This window comes from Rattus norvegicus, chromosome 10, assembly GCF_036323735.1.
Source record: "Rattus norvegicus strain BN/NHsdMcwi chromosome 10, GRCr8, whole genome shotgun sequence".
In the NCBI taxonomy this organism is placed as follows: Eukaryota; Metazoa; Chordata; class Mammalia; order Rodentia; family Muridae; genus Rattus; species Rattus norvegicus.
In genome coordinates this window covers 91,970,226-91,991,154 of record NC_086028.1, presented here as the reverse complement: position 1 = coordinate 91,991,154, position 20,929 = coordinate 91,970,226, and the positions used below count along the sequence as shown (strand labels likewise).

At 47.8% G+C, this 20,929-nt stretch overlaps 1 protein-coding gene across 9 annotated transcripts in view; it reads left to right on the top strand.

Annotated features, from left to right (window-relative positions):
* Nucleotides 1–20,929, top strand: part of Tex2 (testis expressed 2) — a 109,971-nt gene that overhangs the window by 55,206 nt on the left and 33,836 nt on the right. For 8 of the 9 annotated variants that reach the window (XR_005490787.2, XR_010055189.1, XM_063269210.1 and 5 more), the window contains exons 3-5: nt 11,217–11,417; nt 13,107–13,446; nt 15,808–16,055. Coding sequence is in view for 7 of the 9 variants with exons in the window: in XM_063269210.1 (XP_063125280.1) it covers nt 11,217–11,417; nt 13,107–13,446; nt 15,808–16,055 (789 nt within the window). In the remaining 2 variants the exon portion in view is untranslated. The other variant, XM_039087783.2, reaches the window with a different exon arrangement.

Genomic DNA, 20,929 nt, shown 5'->3' with positions numbered 1-20,929 from the left:
CTGACAGTAGGAAGTGAGTTAAGACAGAGTAAAGCCTTTGTGGGACACGGTGTATGTAGCTCTGTTATTTGCCCTGTGGACAATTTGAGGAACACAGCAGTATCCCCTCTCTGTGATTTCACTTTGTGAGAAGGGAGAGAAAAGGAAAGATGTTCTGTGCTTTCCCTGGGGAAATTTTGAGTCACATATACGTTACTGACATTTGTATTCAGGCGAGGTGCTGAAGGGCCAGTGAGCTGGGTTAGCATGTAAGATCAGGTGCTGCCAAGCCTGACAGCTTGGAGTCCACCAGGCAGAAGAGGAGAACCAGCCCTTGCAAGTTTTCTTCTGATTTCCATGTGTGCACCTGGTTCTCCACATACATGTATATACATGCACACAATAAATAAACATGTTTAGACACTCACGGAACATGGTGCTGTAACAGTATGGAGTCACTAATCCAAAAGGCCAATCTGCAGCCAAGTAGTAGCTATTATCAAAGGCTATGGTGGCTGTCTAGGACCACAATATGCCACCATTGATTCTAGCCCAACTGATCATCAGTCATACTGACTGGAGCACAAGCATTCCTGTGCCTCTGTGGGACCCATGAATTGTCAGTAAGGCTACAGAACTCCTGGGACCAGGGCATGCTTATTTTAAAGTGTGGGGATCAGGCAAATGAGAAGCAGCCGCTAGGAGCAGGGCTGCCCAGCCCAGTGACGCATAAGCACGAAGGCAAGAGCCATTACCAGACATGAAGCCTGGTGGGCTGGGTAAGGTAACTCAAGGCAGCTTCCTGTGTGCCACAGGCTCCAAGAACGTCCTGGTGCAGATCCCCTCTTTTGCATATGCTTCTGGCGTGGACAGCTAGATGTCCTGGGCTGGAAGCCCAAGTGATGAGAGTGTCAGGACCTGGGAGCCTGAGGCCTGTCAGTTAGCCCTTAGGATGGCTGCTGAGCATTCCTAACCAGAAGGGATGGCTCTCTTCCTCTGAGCACGTCCTGTCACTTGGCCAGGAGCACATTTCATTCAGCTCCACTTTTGTGTGCCAACTTTCCCACTTGTTTATAATGAAGAACTTCCTCAAGATTCTGTAAGGTTCTTGGATTTATGCTCAAGTGTGACTCAGATGCAGTTCTGAGTTACATGTGTGAGCGAGCTCTTACTGACATAATTACCACCATGCAGAGCAGTGATGTCGTTTCCAAAGTGAAAATGTGTCCAGAAGCCTGGCTAAAATTACATTCATGCCTTTGCAGAGATTAATGAAGATGCCTTTTGGAAAACCTTTCTTTGGGAGAGCTAGATATAATAAAAGGGACAGATCATTTTAATAATTAGGTTCCCTAAAATATAGGCTTGGGTTTTGTTGTATAAAAGAATAATTTTGAGGCATGTTCAATGGTTCAGGCCTGTAATCCCAACACTCATGAGGCAGGAAAATCAGGAGTTCAGGGCCAGTTTTAGCTACGTCACAGGTTCAAGGCCAGCCTGGGCTAATTAGACCTGGTCTCAAAAACAAAAGTCAAACCATAACAACAAACACCAAGAGTAATTTTGGGGCCAGGCATGGTGATACCAACACTTGGAAGACTGAGGGAAGACGATCTTGAGCTAGAAACCAAGATGGTCTCAAAAACTCAAAAGCGGAGGAGAGAGAGATTGGCTCAGGGGTTAAGAGCTCTGCCTGCTCTTCCGGCTCTTCTAGAGGTCCTGAGTTCAGTTCCCAGCACCCACATCGGACCTCCAAGAGTCACCTGTAACTCCCAAGAGATCTGACACACTTTTCTGGCCTCTGTGAGCACCTGCTCTCCCACTACACATACTCGGCACCCATGTAGCGCATGCACACACATGCACACGGTTTTAGAGGAATTCAGGTGATGTGCTTCAGTGCAGGGGCCTCACATGCAAGCATGCTTTCTGTGTTATAAAGTTAGTTAAAGGGAACTCTGTTCCTCAGTTCCTCAGAATCAATGTGGTTAATGATGGCAGGTAATCCCAATAAAAACAGGCATATCCAGAAGTAAAGAGCATCCTCTGCTTTTGTCCTTCATATCATCTGTGGGGTAAAGAAAGAGGCTGTGGGGGTTGGGGATTTAGCTCAGTGGTAGAGCGCTTGCCTAGCAAACGCAAGGCCCTGGGTTTGGTCCCCAGCTCCGAAAAAAAGAAAAAAAAAATAAAGAAGAAGAAGAAGAAGAAGAAGAAGAAGAAGAAGAAGAAGAAGAAGAAGAAGAAGAAGAAGAAGAAGAAGAAGAAGAAACTACTAGTTTTTAACTTTTTTTTTCTCTCTTTCTAAGTTAAAAAAGTCACTAAGCTTTGTGACAGTTGACATATAGATGATCATATGTTGACCTTTGGCCATAAACATCAGAATTTATCTATTTGACCTTAAAATGCAGATTTTTATCCATTGTTATTACTAACAGTAAGGCGTCACTCTGAGAACACATATGGTGACCTAGGTTGTCAGCTAATGACAGTCTGAGGAGGGGCAGGGGAAAAATCTCATCTGATAAAGCCTAATGGCCTCAGATCTGCAGAACCCAGGTAATGGTGTGAGGAGAGAACATGCGCGCGCACGCGCACACACACACACACACACACACACACACACACACACACACACAAATTATATGATCTGATGTTTATTATATATCAACATAAGATAAGCAAAATTGAAAAGCCTAAAAGATAGCATGGCAGTATAGTAAAAATTGACACGAAGGCTAGTTTTGTCCTTTCTTGCCCTGTTTCTCTTATGTAACGTGCGACTTGTAGGTGAAGGTAAACAGGGTTGTAGGTATTCAAACCTTGCTTGATAGGGGGTATAGCTCAGTGGTAGAGCATTTGACTGCAAACCTTGCTTGACTGAGAGGACAGTCGATCTGGAAAGCTTGGGGCTACTTTTTCCCTTGTTTGCTGATCTGTTATTAACAAGGCAGTGTTGAAGTTGTACGATCTGATGTATGGATATAAATAGGGCCTTGGTTATCTCGGTGGCTCATCTGAGATCATCTAATTTGTTTGCCTAATTTTGGAGTTTCTTATCGTCTACACTGTTACACTCTGCCAGTGCACTATAATTTAAACTGGTTTATAATGAGACACTCACCTGGGCTTGGGAGATGTTCCTGCAAGGAAAAAGGCCTAGATGAAGGTCATGTCTCACAGTTTGTGGCTCAGCCTTGACTCCAGTGACCCCAGCGGTGGGCTGTGAAGGTGACCTTGAAGCAGTCAGGGAGGGTGTGGACAGTACTGATGCTGTCCCCTCCCTCCACTAATGGAGCCCTCCTCAGTCTCTGGAGTATCCGTGGGTGGCATGTATTTTAAATGTTGGCGTCTGCTTGAGGCTGTCATTCAGGATAGAATTCTGTGTCTGTGGTTTGCTTTGTCTTTTCTTGGGTAAAGTTAAATTCCTGCCAAAGTTCTTCCTTGTTCTCCACCCCTAGGATCTTTGACGCTCTTTCGTTAGGTGACTCTGGTTCCCAAGTATTAATATATCGAAAGGGGCTAAACTCAGTTAGTACAAAGTCCTGTTTGCGTGACATTTGTGGGCAAATGAAATTCAGCCACCTGTGCATACATTTCAGGGATGAGTGTCAGCAGCAGTGGCCTCAGGCCCTGGCTTCAGCCACTTTTCTCTGGGGCTTCTTTTTTGGTAGATGAATGACAGGCAAGTCCTCTGTCAGTGCCACCATGGAGTAACAGCACACTGCTGCAGTGTTACTGCTGTCAGCCCGGGCGCCACACCGCAGACTCTCACTGCTTCCTGGGGCCAGAGGATCAGCTCTTTCCTCTGAGCACAGAGCGCTGGCCTTGAACTCCTCCCTGGCACTGTGAGTGAGAGTGAGCACGGCAGCAGCTCCTCCAGACTTTATTATTTTGCAAAAGGTTAATTGTAGCTTTTAATCTTTCCCAGGATTAAACTGGCCTCTTTATAGATCGTGGTTTGTACTTCCAGCCAAACGTGGCTTCAGAGTCCAGCAGAAAATTGAAGAGAAACCCCTGACCTCTTCTAAACGCTGTCCTAGACAGCTGACTGTAGGCCAGACAGCTGTCGCTGTGGCTGGTCATTGTTCCAGTGGCACGTGCGGTCTCCTTTTAAACAGTTCCAGGCTCAGAAAGAAGCAGGGCTTCTCAGTGTGAGGTCTCAGTGGTGAAGTGACAGCAGGAGGCCCTTGGAGAAGTGCGACACCAACACCACCTGTGTGTGGGCCCTTCATGCCCACTCCCATGCCTCTAACAAATGAAGTTGCAGAAATACCTCACTCTCTAAGTTCAGGGTTAAGAATGTTAGAACAGGGACAGTGGGGAAGGGGGCAGCATGGGGCACCGTGCTGCTCTGAGCACTGTGTATCTGACTGCTCAAGTCTAGAGATGTCACATGCAACCTAACCCAGGATGCCAATCAAGTACTGGGGAATTTGGGTCAGCTCATGGTAGGAAAAGGTGATTAGGTTTGTGTGTGGAAATTGTGGTTTTGCAAGGGAGCCCTGGTTTGAAGTATTGAGGTGCCTCAGAGGCAGACTCAGGAGTCAGGGTGAGTTGATTCTGGCCAGCATCTTGGTCTGAGCCCAGATTTGTGTGCCCCAGGTTCCTGTGTAATATGGCTCCAGTAGCAGTTCCTGTCACTCCAGGATTCTTATCTTCTTACTCTGTACTTTTATGCACTTTGACCTTGATTCCTCTCCTTGAAGACAGTGGGGGAGCCTCCCCCTTGCCCGTAATTGTTCAGCTTGTTCTTTTGTGGGTCTCTAGGAGTGCATCAGAATTTATGGGCTGGGGTGGAAGTTGGGGCAGGCTGTTTGGCTCATGAGTTCTAAGGATTTCGTTTAACCTTCATAGCTGTTTTCTGAATCAGGCTTCATTCATATGCTCGGTCAAGAGACATTGCTAGCACTGAGATGTGTAAAAGCAATCAAAACAGGTCCAGAACAGAGAAGGCGTCAGCTTTGCTTTGACCTGAAGGGTGGCAAGGCACTGCCCAGACTATCGGCCCATGTCATGGGGCCAGGACTGGAGGCCACACCTCAGTCAAATAGATCTGAGGCCAAGTCCCAGCGGTACCAGTCTCCATCCAGAGGCAGGCCGCTCACCCGGTTTTGAGCTTTGTTTCGAATGTGGTTGTAGGAAATTGGTGGAGGGAAGCCACATGCGCACATGAAGTTCCGGGACACGATGAGCGTAGATACCAGGTGCTGTTGTGAGCATCCATGGCTGCTCATTCTTACTGTCTGAGTCGTGCTCCCCGAGTTCCGTCAGCCTGGAGACTGTTGTGGTTTATACAGAGTATGAGTTGGAGGGAGGAAAGCAGGAAGCCAGGCCGAGCCCTTTTACAGGATGGACAAGTGGGGGCCTGAGGACTGAGCAGCACACACGGTGTAGCTGACAGGTATTGGAGACTGCGTAAGAACCTTATCTGCCAGATACTTGGGAAGTCTTGTTGACACTGTGGGAGACCAGTGCATTTTTATTTATTTATTTATTTATTTATTTATTTATTTATTTATTTATTTATTTATTTTTATCGTGTGACCAGTGCATTTTATGAGCAGACTTACACAGGGTCTCCTGAAGCTAACAAGTGACTGTTCACAGTGTGCCATCTGAGTCTTGATCCTAGGTGGCCTGTGCTTGTTGTTAGGAAGCCATGGACCTTAGCCTCAACTAGATCTGTTGAGCAGAATTAAAGGACCGTGGCATTTCAGGAAGGAAAACGGAAAAAAAAAAAAATCTGACATCTGGGCATCTGGGGAGGTGAGGGTGGGAGGGACACTGACCTGGGTCAGACTGGTCAGACGTTGGAGCCAGGTGGGTTTCTTACCTCTGCCCCTGGAGTGGTGAGGTTTTATAGTTTTGATCTATACTCCTTTCCTACGCATTCCTCTAAACCAGGTATTTGTGGAGGACACAGAGTGTGACTGTATCTGCCAGAGCTGTCAACAGAGGCTAACTGCTTCCTCCTCTCTGAACTTCAGTCCGCTGAGTGGAGCGTGAGCTGGGGAGGGGCCTGCCCCTCAGGCTCCTGGGCTGAACTCCTGCTCTGTAGCAAACCAGCTCAGGGAAGAAGCAGTATGGGGAAGGTTGGCTTTGCTCACCAGTTACAAGAATTGACCCAGGAAGAGAGCTGATTGTAGCTCAGGATAATGGCAGCATTCCTGACCTGTGCACAGACACTGTGCTGCGCCCAGCTCTCACACCTTTGGTGTTTTGTCTTATTTTTCAATCTGAAAAGAAGAAAAAAAAAGCCAAAAACTTGATAGACGTTTCTCCACAGGTGAGTGTGTATTTAAAGGGAGGAATAATTTAGAGAAGCCTCTACTCAGTGACTGCAGTGGGGTCGATTTTGAAACTACAGAGAACTGTTGTCACTAAGGTGAGCACAGCAGGGCGTGTAACTAACCTCAAAGCAGTGCAGATCTGTAACTGCTGGAGAGGTAGAGATGGGGCCATCTGGAGGCCAGAGTGGTAGACTTAATAACTCTCACAACACTAAGCGAAAGAAGAAACCTGTCACCCAAGTACATATCCTGGCATGTGAAACCTAACAGGAGTTTACATGCCTTTAGTCCCAGCACTCGGGAGGCAGAAACAGGAGTGCTATGAGTTCAAGACCAGCCAGGGCTACACAGAGAAACTTTGTTTCAACCCTTACTCTCAGAAAAAAAAAAAAGAGAAGAGAAAAATTACCTTCTCCCTGCTGAGTTGGGAGGAGGTGGAGACTCTTGTGTCCCAGACTAAGACTCACCTGTAACCCACTGTCATTGCTAGGGAAGGCATTGCTGCCGGAGCTGCAGCGGACATTAACTCTGCTTTAGAAGAGGCGGTGGAGGCCACTCTCATGCATGACGCCCAGCACATGGAATTCATGAGGCTGCTGTGCATGCATGGCCTTAAGCTCCAAGCCCCTCGTTGTGTCTGCATCCAGTCGTGACGAGCCTGCTTATCTCAGGGCGGTGGAGGCCCCTGTCTTGTGCTAGGCACCAAGTCAGCCTAATTCTGGTCAGTGCCAACAAGCAACTAGGGGAGTGGAGAGGGGAAACCCCAGCTCTACAATGGCTAAGGACTGTGGCAAGAAATCTCAGGCCAAAGATGTCATCAGACGTGCTTCAGGGTAAGAAATGAACAAAATTCTGGCTCATTAACAAAAGAGAAATGGGGGTTGGGGATTTAGCTCAGTGGTAGAGCGCTTACCTAGGAAGCGCAAGGCCTTGGGTTCGGTCCCCAGCTCCGAAAAAAAGAACCAAAAAAAAAAAAAAAAAAAAAGAGAAACGGTACAGAGACTGTTCTCTGGCCATAATGTAATTAAGCCAGAAGCCAGTAACAGAAAGATATCTTAAAAATTCTCAAAAATTTTGAAAATAAAACATACTTCTAAATAGCTTGTGGAAGGGAAATTAGAAAATGTTTCCAATCGAAGGAGATAAGAGAAATCCAGCATGTGACAAATTTCATCAAATGTAGGATTTAGAAGGAAGTTTATGTTCAAACAGAGACGCTTTTGAGAAATGTTCAAATTACTGCCAGGGCTGAAAGAAAGATGTCACCACGGCCTGCAGACACCGAAGAGATGAGAGGGGCACAGGCTCCTGTAGTGCAGGCGAGGCCCAGACTGACGCTCTCCAGCCCAGAGAACAGCAAGGGGTGGCTGGCAGCCTGGCCCCTGGGACAGGGAAAGACCCTGTGTAAGAGGAAGGGCTGGGAGTGAGAGAGCAGGCAGCTAGCGTCTCCTGATAGTTACACGACCTTATAATCTGACCTGGCCTCACCTCTGGACACATGTGCACAGACCCGAAGATCACAGTGGAAGCCACATTATGGCTGGAGTTGAGAACTTAGTTGCAATATATTCTTCAAAACACCCTCTGGTTGAATAGAACAAATAAATTGTTAAGTAAGCAGTGGTGGTGCGGGTCTTTGATCCCAGCACCTGGAGCAGGGGCAGGGGGATCTCTGTGAATTCGAGGCCAGCCTTGTCAACAGAATGAGTTCCCAGTGAAACTCTGTCTAGAAAAATAAAAAAGGGGGGCAGGGGGAGAGAACAGATAAGGCAGGTCTGGTTGAGTGTGCCTGTAATCCCTGAACTAAGGAGCGGAGGCAAACCAGAAACTGATGCTCTTGGAAGTTGAGAACAACAAAAGTCCTCTGGGCAGAGCATGTGAGGCCTGGACATTCGGGCCTGGCCTCGGCCAGCAGCACCCGGCTTCTATCTTACGCTCCTAATACTGATGTTCGTGGAAGACTGTTCTTTGCAAGGGTTTACGGTAAAACATTTTAGCCAGAGATCAGACAGGGAAAGTCTTCTGGTTGTCCATCAGAGGCTACATCGACTGAACTGTCTCTCAGCATAGCACCCAGTGTCAGTTAAGAATGCTTGACGCTAGCTAGCACAACTCTCTCCACCCCGGGCGATGCTGACAGCTGATGCTCTGCCTGTCCTTCCGAGTCGGAGATTGCCTGGCCTCTCGGATGAGTCGTTGCCCCTCCATTTCCAGATGCTAGACCGTTGCCCTGTCCATGAGCACCGACCGTCCAGTCACTGGGTAGGTGCTCGCTGCTGTGGTCATAGCGCAGAGGAGGATGGAGTCCTCCCAGCTCATTAGAACGAGGCTCCTGAGTTGTGTGGCTCTGCAAATGGTTCCCAAGTCTCACCCCACACACAGAGGGACAGGTGTGTTTGGCGCCTTGTACTGGAGCTGCTTTTCTTGTGATGTCTCTCACTCGTATTCGAGTGGCTGATGGGATAAAGACCCCATTCTCCACTCTTCCCTGGGGACTTCTTCGTCAAGAATTTTACCCTTTTCCCTTTTTTAGTTCATAACTTTTTCTTAGGAGCTGGGGGAGAGCCAGGGCCTCCTACATAGTAGACAAGTGCTCCACTGCTGAGCTGACTCCAGCTCCTAGACTCTTAGAATCTTCGTGTCAGCTCCTGGGGCTGCAGAGACGGCTCAGTGCCTAAGAGCACTTGTTTTTGCAAAGGAACTGGTTTGGTTCCCAGTACTCACATAGGAATTCACAACCATTTTCCACGCCTCCTTTTGACCTCCCTGGGCACCAGACATGCAAGTGATTACACTCATACACACTAAAAAAAAAACAAAACCTTAAACTTGAAAAACAAAAAAGAAACCTTCGTCATCGGTCCTAGCCAATCCTAACATTTTCCTTAGCATGTAGATTTGGTGCACACTCTGACGATGGATGGACATGGATGGGCAATGAAGGAGGTGCTGAGGAGTCCTCATTCTCAGAGGCTCAGACCTTCACTGGGGAGAGACTCCAATATTTACCATAGAAATGGCATTACCTATTCTAAGTGTTTCAGGGACTTGCCCGCCTGTTACAAAGTGAGCCATTTAACATTCCCTATGGAGCTCTCAAGAGGTCTCAGTGACTCACCAAAGCTGAGAAAATGCTTTATGGCAGGCGAAGTGTTAAGGGATGATACTGACTGCATTAGTACACTGTTATATTAGTACAGTCTGTTTGCTGTTGTGTTGTTTTGTTAGCATTTATTAGCATATGTTAGCATATATTAGCATACAAAATGATGGGCTTCATTGTTTTCCTCTGTATGTATGATGGACTTTGATTATATTTGACACCTTTTGTGTTCTGTTGGTGTGTATCAGTATGTGTAAATGTTATTTTTGAGGCCCATGTGTAAGATTGGGCCTGGTGACAGGCCTGTAATTGCCACTACTCAAGAGGCCAAGGCTAGAAGCGTCAAAAGTTCAAGGTTAGCTCTTTGCAACATAGTAAGACCCTATCTCCAAAAGAGGGGGCCTTGGGGCCTAGGGAAGGGGCTTAGTGGTGAAGAGCAGTTGCCGTTCTCCAGGGGACCAGAGTTCAGTTCCCAGCACCAATACAGGCATCTCACAACTTCCTGTAACCCCAGATTAGGGATCTGATGCCCTTTTCTGGTCTCGTCAAGTAAACACACTTACACCGACACACTCACTACATAAACGTGAAAGGCTGGAGAAATGGCTTAGCAGTTAAGAACATTTATTGTTTTTAAGAGGACCCAGGTTTGGTTCCCAGCACTTAGGTGGTGGTGCACGCCATCCTTAACTCCAGCTCTAGGAGATTTGACTCTCTTCCCTGACCACCTTGGGCATCAAACATGCACAGACATATATACATAAATGAATGAATAGATGATAGGTAGGTAGACTGATAATAGATGACAGATACATACATATATATGCACGTGCATATATGAATGGATATATAGATGATAGATGATGGATGGATGGATGGATGGATGGATGGATGGATGGATGGATGATGGATGCAGGCAAAACACTCATACTCATAAAATAAGTCTTTAAAACTTCAAAACAAGCCACCGTATGAATATATTTGTCCGAGGATGAGTCAGTCCTTGGCTCACAGCTGTACTCACTTAAATTACTGTAATAACCAAGACATGGTGTCTGTTTGCTGCCTAATTGTTACTCGTCTGCTCTTCACTGTATGGTTTCCATGAAGTACATGTGACCATTTCATTGAAATAGACAGTAAGTTTTCTGCGTCTTGGATAGATGGTAACAGGAATTAATGTTACCTGTGAGATGTCAAAGATTGTTTGCAAAGTAGGCTGAAATCAGCAGAAGCCTGGCTAATTTAGAAAGCTAGACTGGTGTTGGTTGGAGGGTGCTTGCTGCTAAGCTGCTCAACTCGAGTCCCACATGGTAGGAGCCCTGCCTCCCCCTGCAGGCTGTCTCCTGGCCTCCACAGGCATGCTGCAGCATGTAATGAGCATTCAGCACATGTGTAATAAACAAACAAATACATCAACGGAACAGCACCAGGCCAGGAGCCAGGCATGGTGATACACACCAGTAACCACAGCACTTAGGCTGTGGCGGTAGGAAGAGCTCAAGTTCTAGGCTAGCCTAGACTCCATAAGAAACCTTCTAACAACCAACCAGAAAAGGGCAGACTGGCTCAGTGCTCGTTCCCATGGGAGATCTGGTGGAGAGCCTTGCTCTGTTGAATGCATAAGACTTTTAAATTCTCCTTTTGCTTGTCAACTTTAAGCAAAGAATCATATATTTAGGATAGTGGACATTACCATTCTGACTCCCCAAATTTAGGTTATCAAAACCATACCAAATTCCCCAGCACTCAGCACAGGGAGGCTGGCACTTTACATTGTGACCTTCAGTCCTGAGATCCAGAATTCTCATCATTCTCTCACTAACAGAAGTTTTCTCCACCAGGGATGGATGAATGAGATTTACAGCTATGATCCAGAAACCTACCATGCGACTTTGACACACTCAGTCTTTGTCCGGCTTGAGGGTGGAACCTTAAGACTTTCAAAGCCCAACAAAAACATATCCAGGAGGGCGAGCTACAATGAGACAAAGCCAGAGGTCACCTACATCAGCCAGAAAATCTATGACCTCTCAGACAGCAAGGTGAGTCTGGGTGATTTTGGAAGCAGAGCCCGAATGGATGAGAAGCATTTGGAGTCTCTGTTGCTATGCTGCGTCCACCCCACGATGTTGTCTAAGGAGCAGTATACAATAGGACAGCATCTCAAAGAAACGGAATCACTGGGCATCTTCTGAAGTACAGGTTGTGGTGCAGCAACTTGGAGTGGGGCCCGAGAGCCTGGATTTCCCTGTGTAATCCTGACTGTTCTGGAACTCACTCTGAAGACCAGGCTGGCCTCAACTTCACAGAGGTCTGCCTGCCTTCGCCTCCTAGTTCATGAGACCAAAGGTGTGAGCTACCACCGCCTGGCCAAGCCTGGACTGCTTGGAGTTTCCATGGTGGAGCTCATGCTGCAGCTCCAAGGACCACACTCTAGGAGCAAGGGTTCTCTGTACTCAGAATTGACTTTAGAAGCTGGTTATGAAGCTAGGGATGCAACTCAGTTGAGAGAATGCTTGTACATTCACAAAGCCAGCACCAATGCCGGGTGTGGTGGCATCTGTGATCTCAGGAGGCCAAAGCAGGAGGAGCACCTGGCTTCAAGGCCAGCCTGGGCTCCATAGCTTGAAGCCATACACTCCATACATTCCCCCTCCCCACCCCAAGAAAGAAGGAAGGAAGGAAAGAAAGAAAACTGGATTTTCAGTCTAAATGCTATGTGTGTGTTGCCAGGTATTGATAAAGCTCTGTAAAGTATAAAAAGTGTCCACATTTTGATAAAGCATCATTTATATTTTCATGTAAATATAAGTTGTTATTTCACACAGACATGGTGTCTTAGGGTTTACTACTGTGAGCAGGCACCATGACCACAGCAACTCTTTTTTTTTTTTTTTTTCCGGAGCTGGGGACCGAACCCAGGGCCTTGCTCTTGCTAGGCAAGCGCTCTACCACTGAGCTAAATCCCCAACTGACCACAGCAACTCTTATAAGGACAACATTTAATTGGGGCTGGCTTACAGGTCAGAGGTTCAGTCTACTATCACCAAGGTGAGAGCATGGCAGCATCCAGGCAGGCATGGTACAGGAGGAGCTGAGAGTTCTACGTCTCCATCCGAAGGCTGCTAGCAGAATCCTGGCTTCCAGGTGGCTAGGATGGGGGTCTTAAAGCCCACGCCCACAGTGACGCACCTACTCCAACAAGGCTACACCTCCAAATAGCGCTACTCCCTGGGCCGAGCATATCTCTGTTCTTATAGCTCTCATGAGTGGTCTTTAAATCCCTTTGCAGTGATGGGAGTAGGGAAAATAGTTGCTATATAGATTCATGCCTGAGTTGATTTCCCGCGCTGACCTGCACTTTCTGTCTAGACCGAGATGCTTTTTCTCCAGCTTAAGCTTCACCTAGCGTCACTAACTCAGTCGTTATCCAAGCCTGTTTGATGATAACCACGTAAACGTTAATACTCTGTTACTGCTCCCTGAGAAGGAAAGATATTCAAGGCACTCGCATAGTTCTTAAATATGCACACAGGAATTTTGAGGGATAACAAGTCATTTCTAAAATGTATTCCCTGTTCTCTAGTTAGATTATAGACAGATGGTTAGAGTTATTTAACTTCCATCATTTTAGTCAAAGACCCCAAAAGGCTGACCTTTCTGGTATGTGGTATCGATGCATAAGGAAGACACTCGTTAGTATGTAAATCACCATTTGCCTTTCTCCGTAGATTTATCTTGTACCTAAAAGCTTGGCTCGAAAGCGAATCTGGAATAAAAAGTACCCCATTTGTATCGAGCTCGGTCGGCAAGATGACTTTATGTCTAAGGCGCAGACCGATAAGGAAGCTGGTGAGGAGAAGCTGCCTCCTGAGAGAGAGCTGGCGAGTGAGGACCTTAAGAAGCCACCCCAGCCTCAAGAGGGGACAAAGTCTAGCCAGCGAGACCCGATCCTGTATCTGTTTGGGAGAACTGGCCGAGAAAAAGAGGAGTGGTTCAGGAGGTTTACCCTGGCATCTAAGCTGAAGTCAGACCTCAAGAAGTCGTCTGGGGTTTCTGGAAGTAAATCAGGTAATAGCATTTGTGCTAAGTGTGTACCTGTTTAAAGGGCTTGTGGGAGGATTTAGAGAGAGTGGCAGGCAGGCAGGCAGACAGGAAGCCTGCCTTTAGGTCATTACTCTCTGCAACCTCAAATGTGTATGCCTTTTACAGCAACCACCTCTGTTCTAAGTCACTTTCCAGTGATGGTCCATTTGCAGGTATCTGTGGTGAGCCTGGGGTGATGGCCTGGGACTTTCTTTACTTTGCGGCGGGCGCTCTCATAAAAGCAGCTCCAGGAGGCCATAGTTTGAAGATAGTGGGTAGAGCAGAGGGGGTAGCACACACCTGTAATCTCAGGACAGTGGCAGTGGCAGTGGCAGGCGGTGTCTGTGAAGTCAGCCTGGTGTGCATAGTGAGTTCTGGACCGGGCAGGGCTGCATAGTAAGGCTCCGCTGCCTGAGTGCTGGCTCTAAAGGCATTCGCTACCATGCCCAGCACTTACGGCACAACAGAGTCAGTGGTAGGAGCTGGGACTGTGGGAGGCCTTGGTACCTTCTTCACACTGAAATCAAGCAAGCCTCCTCCTTCACACGCCTAGCAATACCTCGGTTAGCCAGCCGGAGCTAACCTTAAAACACTGTGAGTGGAGATGGAACTCAGACACCGGGAAGACTGTGCTCTATTTCTAAGTGTCCTGAACAGCAAGTGCCCAGCTGGCTTGTCTTCAGCTGTGAAGGGGACACTGGTGATGAATCTCCAGGACCAGGCACCTCTGCAAACAACACATGAGGGAAGTCTTGTTGATTGACTCAGGCCTGTCCTCTCTCTCTCTCAGGGATGCTGTCGCTTAGAGACATAACACAGGTTTCTCTGGCAACTTGCCATGCAGGTTCTGGCTCAGGAGGCCCAACTAAGGGTGGAGATTCCAAATCTCTAGACCTCCAGCGCTCAGTTTCTGTCCATAGTCAGAAGTGGCTGCAGGATGAGCAGAACCTGGTGAGAGCAGGGAAGCCATGAGTGCCCTGGCACAGTTCCAGCCTGATGTTACCAAGAGCTGGCTGTGAGTCCTACAGAGTGGTGACAGTTCCTGAGCTCTGTCTCACCCCAAGCAAAGAAGCTGCCCCACGGGCAGGGAACAGCCGCCAGGCCACAGTCATGCTCTTACCCCTGACCTTGAATGGGGGAGGGGTGCTCTTAGCTGTAGCTTTCTTTCTTTTTTTTTTTTTTAAGCCCCCCCTTAGCTGTAGCTTTCTAAATTGTTCATTTATTAACTAAACTCAGGAGTTTATTTGGATTGCACTACATTTTCTACTAAAGGTCTTTTATTAAAAAAATGGAAGGGGGTGGTTATACATTGTCCTGACATTTAAAAATAATGTTAAACCTTGAAGTGGTTTGAGAATGATGAAGGATTATAAGAAGTTTGAATTCTAGGTAAAACCTCAGGCAGTCGGGCCTGGAACAACCCAGCTAACCCAATAAGTTAAAGCAGCTTTTCCAAATGTTTGTGCGATCAGGACAGAGCTGCAGCCCAGATGCTGGGGCCAGGCAACGCCAGTGGTCTGGGTGGACTTCGACCTCTGTTCTTACCTTGTCTCACAGTAAACCTGAGTGTCAGTTAACTTCCATTCTTAAAACTCTGTTGCAACGGGATAAACTGAATCTGTGTCACACTTCAGTCACTTGACGGTCAGGCTCCCCACTTTCCTTCCACCCACGCTTCCTGTCCCTCTGTGCGTCTTCCTCTTGCTTCTTGATATTCTTCTCTCTCTCTCTCTCTCTGGATTGTTCTTCTGCCAGGGCAAAGAAAATGGCAACTCTTTCCCCAACAGATAGCACAGGGATGGGATGTCAGTGCCAGGTCAACAGCTCTTGGCAGTGCTTGATACAGGTGACTGGGACCTCCATCCCCTGTGTCTTACTTCAAGGGCAAGGGTTCAGCTTGTTCCCCTGGTCGGCGTGGAACAGGTCCATAGAAGGTGCTTGAGGACTGCTCCGATGAATGAAAGATGACGTCTTTGCAGTGCTCTGAGCTGTGGATGAACAATTCATTATCTTCCCGCCCACCCTTCCTTTACCTTGTGAGCGTTCACGGCTCCTCCCTGACTGGAGGGTACATTGGTGCTGTGTTTTGTGATTTATGTTTTCCTAAAAGATCACTGGGAACAAGGAAAAAGTAGTCACCTGACATACGGCACTACCCCATTCCAGAATAATCTCAGAGAAGACTAAAAACTATTTTACGTTAGAGCAGAAGGTATTTTCCGGAGTAGTGTTTTCAGTCACTTGTTAGCATTTAGGCTGCTTTTCCATTTAACCCACGGGCATTTTCGTTTATTCCTGCTTCTTTTTTTTATCATTTGTATTAATAGATCTCATTTCTTACCCCAGGGCTTTTGCCCGCCCACAGCAGACACAGCAGTCCCTCGGGGCACCTGAGCCACAGCCGCAGCAGCAGCAAAGGCAGCATGGAGGAGATGATGCCCCAGCCGAAGCAGAAGGAGCTGCTGGGCGGCGTGCGGCAGAAGATGCTTCTTGACTACAGTGTGTACATGGGCAGGTGTGTGCCCCAGGACGGCCAGAGCCCCCACAGGAGCCCTGTGCAAAGTGCAGAGAGCAGCCCCACGGCTGGGAAGAAGGTAAAACTGTGGGCCCGGGGCCTTCCTGCTCTCCTTAACCTCCCCTCGTGTGTGAGGGGAGTGCCAGGCCCTCCCTGCTTCAGGACTTGAAGACATGGTGGTGAGCTAGGCACAGAAAGGCATGTGTTCTCTCGGAACTCAAGCTCAGGGGGATGGCACAAAGCTCACATTGGGTGACAGGAAAAGTTGAAGCTGGGTTAAAGCAATTGAGGAAAGTTCCTACTGTGTGTTACCTGGCTTTCTTTAAGGAGCTGCAGTGATACGGGTAGGAGAACATTCCAGAAGGGCGGGCCCTACTGTCTACTAAGGTTCCACAGCAGGAATACAGTTGGGATACTCAAAGGTGGGCACAAGCAAGGGCGAGAAAGGGAGGCAGCAGATGTGGTGGCTCAGGGGGGCCCCTTCAGACGTGTTCTGAGGGAGGGGGGAGGTCCTACAAGGGTTTGGACAAGGAGAGCCATTGTTAGAAGGCTAAAGCGTGAGTGAGTCTGCAGAAAGGCTGCAGGAAGGAAGGAGTAGGCGGGAAGCCGTGGCTGGCGGGCTGAGATTCCTGTGATAGTGGGTAGCCAGGAGAGGAACTGACTTTGCTGATGGACAGATGTGGGTGTGAGAGAGGGAAGCAGGACGTTGCCTTGTTGCTTGCACCTGAGCAGCGGGCTGTAGGTAGGAAGGTCCCAGTCACTGGCCGAACACCTCAGCAGTCCTTGACTTTGGCAGTGCTCTTGAAGATTTGTCATGAGATCCAGTCCAGGGGCAGACGGCCTCTAGTACAGGTCTCCACTGTGCCCCATCTTGTTGAGGCATAGCCTCTGCCTACAGAGCACCCAGCCTCTTCTCATGGAGAGTCAGTGTGACCTCTGGCTGGAGCTGGAGCTATGCCTCTAAGGAGGAACATGTGTTATCTTCCTCTCGTGCCTTTGGCTGCCCTGTGCTTTACTTGCTCTGTTGATTGTCCTCTGTGTGGAGGTAACCACCCATGTGACCCATGTGACCTTGTTAGCTTGACAACCGACCGCGTGCCTCTAGGCTAGGCCAGGTGATGGCAGCTCTGTAACAACTGCCCAGTTTGCCTGTATCTTCTCCTCCCTCCCCACATGCCCTGTATCCCAGGACAGCAGTTATCTGCTTCTCATCAGACCCAAGAAGGTCAGGGGGAGAGTGGTGTACTACACAGAGAGCTTGGTAAAAATCTTTCTGAATGGCTTCCTCACATTCAAAAAGCAAATGAAAGCTGAGCGTGGTGGCACACTGTTGTAATCCTAACACTCAAGAGGCTGAGGCAGGAGGATTGCCATCCTGGGCTATACAGGGAGATCCTGTCTTTAAAAGAACAAAAAACAGCCTGGGGGTGGTGGTGCATGCTTTCAATCCCAGGATTCAGGAGGCAGAGGCAGGAAGATCTCTGAGTTCATGGTCATCCTGGTCTACAGAGCTAGTTCCAAGACAGCCAAACAAACACCAAAACTGTGGTGCCTGGAGGTTAATTTAATAACTGCCATGCTCCAGGGAACCAGAGAGCTGGACTTGCATAGGAGGCCTGTGTACATTGACTTTGACTGGCATTTGAACAAAGTGCATGAGTTCAGGACTCCTCAAATCTGCTTGGCCTGCCTGAAGCCATTTTCTGGCTATCCAGTGGTTTGGTAGTGGGGTGTTAGTCATCCATCACTGTGAAACAGACAGCCTCTGAGGTGGTTGCTTCAAACAATAGTTACTTTATTTTCATCACAAATTTGTAATTTCATCAGGGGTAGCCGGTGAGGACTTCTGGTTGCTCTGTACAGGGTCCCTTGGGGAGGCTGCACTGGAGGCTGGAGGATGATCCACTGGTGTGGTGGTTTGAATAGGCGTGGCCCTCACAGTTTTATGTGTTTGAGTGCTTGGCCCGTGGGGAGTGGCACTGTTGGAGGAGTGGCCTTGGAGGAAGTGTGTCGCTGTGGAGGCGGGCTTTGATGTCTCATATCCTCAGGCGATGCCCACTGTGGCTCACAGTCTCCTGCTGCCTGGGGATCAAGATGTACAACTCTGAGCTGCTGCCCTCACCCACCTCCAGACCGGCAAGTGCCCTGAGCCTCTGATCCACTGTCTGTGAGCCTCATTGCCTCTTGTGCTTTACTCAGAGTTTAGCGTACTGTGCCTGTTCTTTGAGCATTGCTGGTCCATTCACAAACACTTTATGGGAATCACTCCATGTTCATTCATAGAATTCACTCCCATCTCTTTAAACAGATGCAAAGATGTCGATATGTGGATGTCCTATAGTTTAAGGTTTTCCAATATTTTTCAGTTTCTGGAGGTGCCAGGATGAATCACGTGTGAGCGTGCTTTCGTGTTCTTGTGGTGTCTTCCCTACTGAAGTCTTGGAAGCAGGGTCACTAGGTCAGAAGGTGAACGCACATGCACTTGGATTAGAGAGACCATCACGCTTCACTGTGTCCCCTGTGTCAGCAGGAGACAACCTGCAGGCTGGCTGCACATGTTCTCCAGATTTGAGGCCAGGAACTTATGGGTTCTGTGCGCACTGGAGTTGGCTGCTGAGAGAGAGGAAGCCTGACAGGGCAGCAGTGTGCCCGTCCTGCAGGCGTGAAGCTGTGGCACTGTGGCACTCTGTGTGGGTACTTCACTTCCTTTTCATGGGAGGAGCGGGGGAATGTGAGACGCTGCAGGCTGCTCCGGGGTGGAGCCCTGATGTCACTGTCACTTGGGGTTGTGGATTCTATTTTTGACCTAGTATCTGTGAACTGGATTACAGGACATTGCCACCTGTGTTTCAGGACGTAAGAATTATATGAAAAAACAATTAGAATGTCTGGCAGAGGTTCCCAAGGCTGCCTTTCTCCTCTTCAAACTGGAAACTGGAAATGAAAAAAAAATGCTTATTACAAGTAAAAAAATTATGAAGCAATATGTTCAATTTAAAAATAAAAATTTAAAGGACACAGGAATGCCAAGAAATACCAGGAAGGAAAAGAGCACTCTTCATTTAGAAACTTTTTTACATGTATTTGGCATGTGTCTACATGAGTATGCACACATGTGTGCTTGCCCCTGTGCCATGCCGTAGAAGTAGGGAGATGACTTCCAGGAGGCAGTTCTCTTTTCGCACTATGTGGGTCCGGGGGATTAAGCTTAGGTCACAGTGGAGCACAGTGGCACACAGCTTTAATCCCAGCACTTGGGAGCCAGAGGCATGTGACTCTCTGTTGGTTCGAGGCTAGTCTGGTCTACATAGTGTGCTCCAAGACAGCCAGGGCCGCAAACAAGCAAACATTCATCAGGCTTGGCAGCACAGCAAACCCCTTCACCCACTGAGTCATCTCTCTGGCCTGAGAATAGTTTTTTAATAAATGATGTGGGAACAACTGGCTATCCGTGCAGAAGAAGGATGTTGAAGCCGAGCCTCACACTCCATGCAGAATGAGATTGTGTGATCACAGACCTCAAGGTAAACGCTAAGCTCTTAAGAGTAGAACAGAAGGGCTGGGGATTTGGCTCAGCGGTAGAGCGCTTGCCTAGCAAGCGCAAGGCCGTGTACATCAGGAACTCTTAACACACAGGAAACTGATAGAATATGAGTTCAAGGCTGTCTAAAAGAACATGAGGAAGCAAAAAGAGAAAAATAAAAGTTCCTACAAAGACAACATAAGCAAACATCCAAAGACAAGTAAACTGGGTCCACCTAAATTCAAGGCTTTGCTGCCATAGAGAACATTGGAAGGGGACTAGACAGGGGCCAGTGGGTAGAGGTGCCTGCTACCAACCTGATGACCCAAGTTCAGACCCAGAACCCACCTGGTGGAGAAAACCCACTCCCACACACTAAATAAAAATAAATAAAATGTAATAAAAGCAAATTTTCAAGTTAAAAAAATTAGGCTGAAGAGATGGTTCAGTGGTTAGGAGCATACACTGCTCTTCCAGAGGACCTGGGTTTGATTCTCAGCCTCCACATCGTGCCTCACAACTGCTTGTAACTCTAGCTCCAGGAGGATCTGACACCATCTTCTGGCCTCCCTAGGCACCCGCACATGTGTGGTACACACTTATACAGACACACATAGATGCACAAAAATGAAAACAATAAAAATAAATCTTTTTAAAAATAGTTCACAGAGTAGGAGAAAACATTTGCAAATTGTTTCTCTCATATTGGTCTAATACCAAAATATTGAGTTTTATGACTCAATATTAAGGACATAAATAATTGAATTAAGAAACAGGTAAATGCGGGCTGGAGAGATGGTTCAGTGGTTAAGAGCACTGGCTCATCTTCTAAAGGTCCTGAGTTCAGTTCCCAGCAACCACATGGTGGCTCACAACTATCTGAAGTGAGATCCAATGTCCTCTTTTGGTGTGTCTGAAGGCAGCGACAGTGTACTCATACATAAAATAAAATCAATCTTTAAAAAAAAAAGAACAAATGATTAAAGAAGGAAAGAAAAGGAAAGAAAGAAAAAGAGAAAGAAAGAAAAGTAGGTAAATGCATAGGGAGATGGTCCGCTCAGTGCCAGCTTTACGAGGATCTAAGTTTGGAGTCCTCAGCACCAGATGACGTTCATCTGAAACCCCTGAGCTAGGCAGGCAGAGACAGGGAGAGCCCTGGAGCTCAGTGGCCAGACAGCTTAGTTTAGTTAATAAAGTCAGGTTCTGTAAGACCCTGTCAACAGGACAGTCTGAGACTAGAGAGACTCACAAGTGTGCACTGCTTTTGCAGGGGACCAACTGGGATTCCAGCCCTGGGTCAGGCGGATCAGAGCCGTCTAAGTCCCAGCTCCTGGGATCTTGTGCACTTCTCTGGCTTCAGTCAGTAACCACACACGTGTACCCACCTCACCCCCACACCATAAGAAATAAAGCCTTATAAACTGATAAGG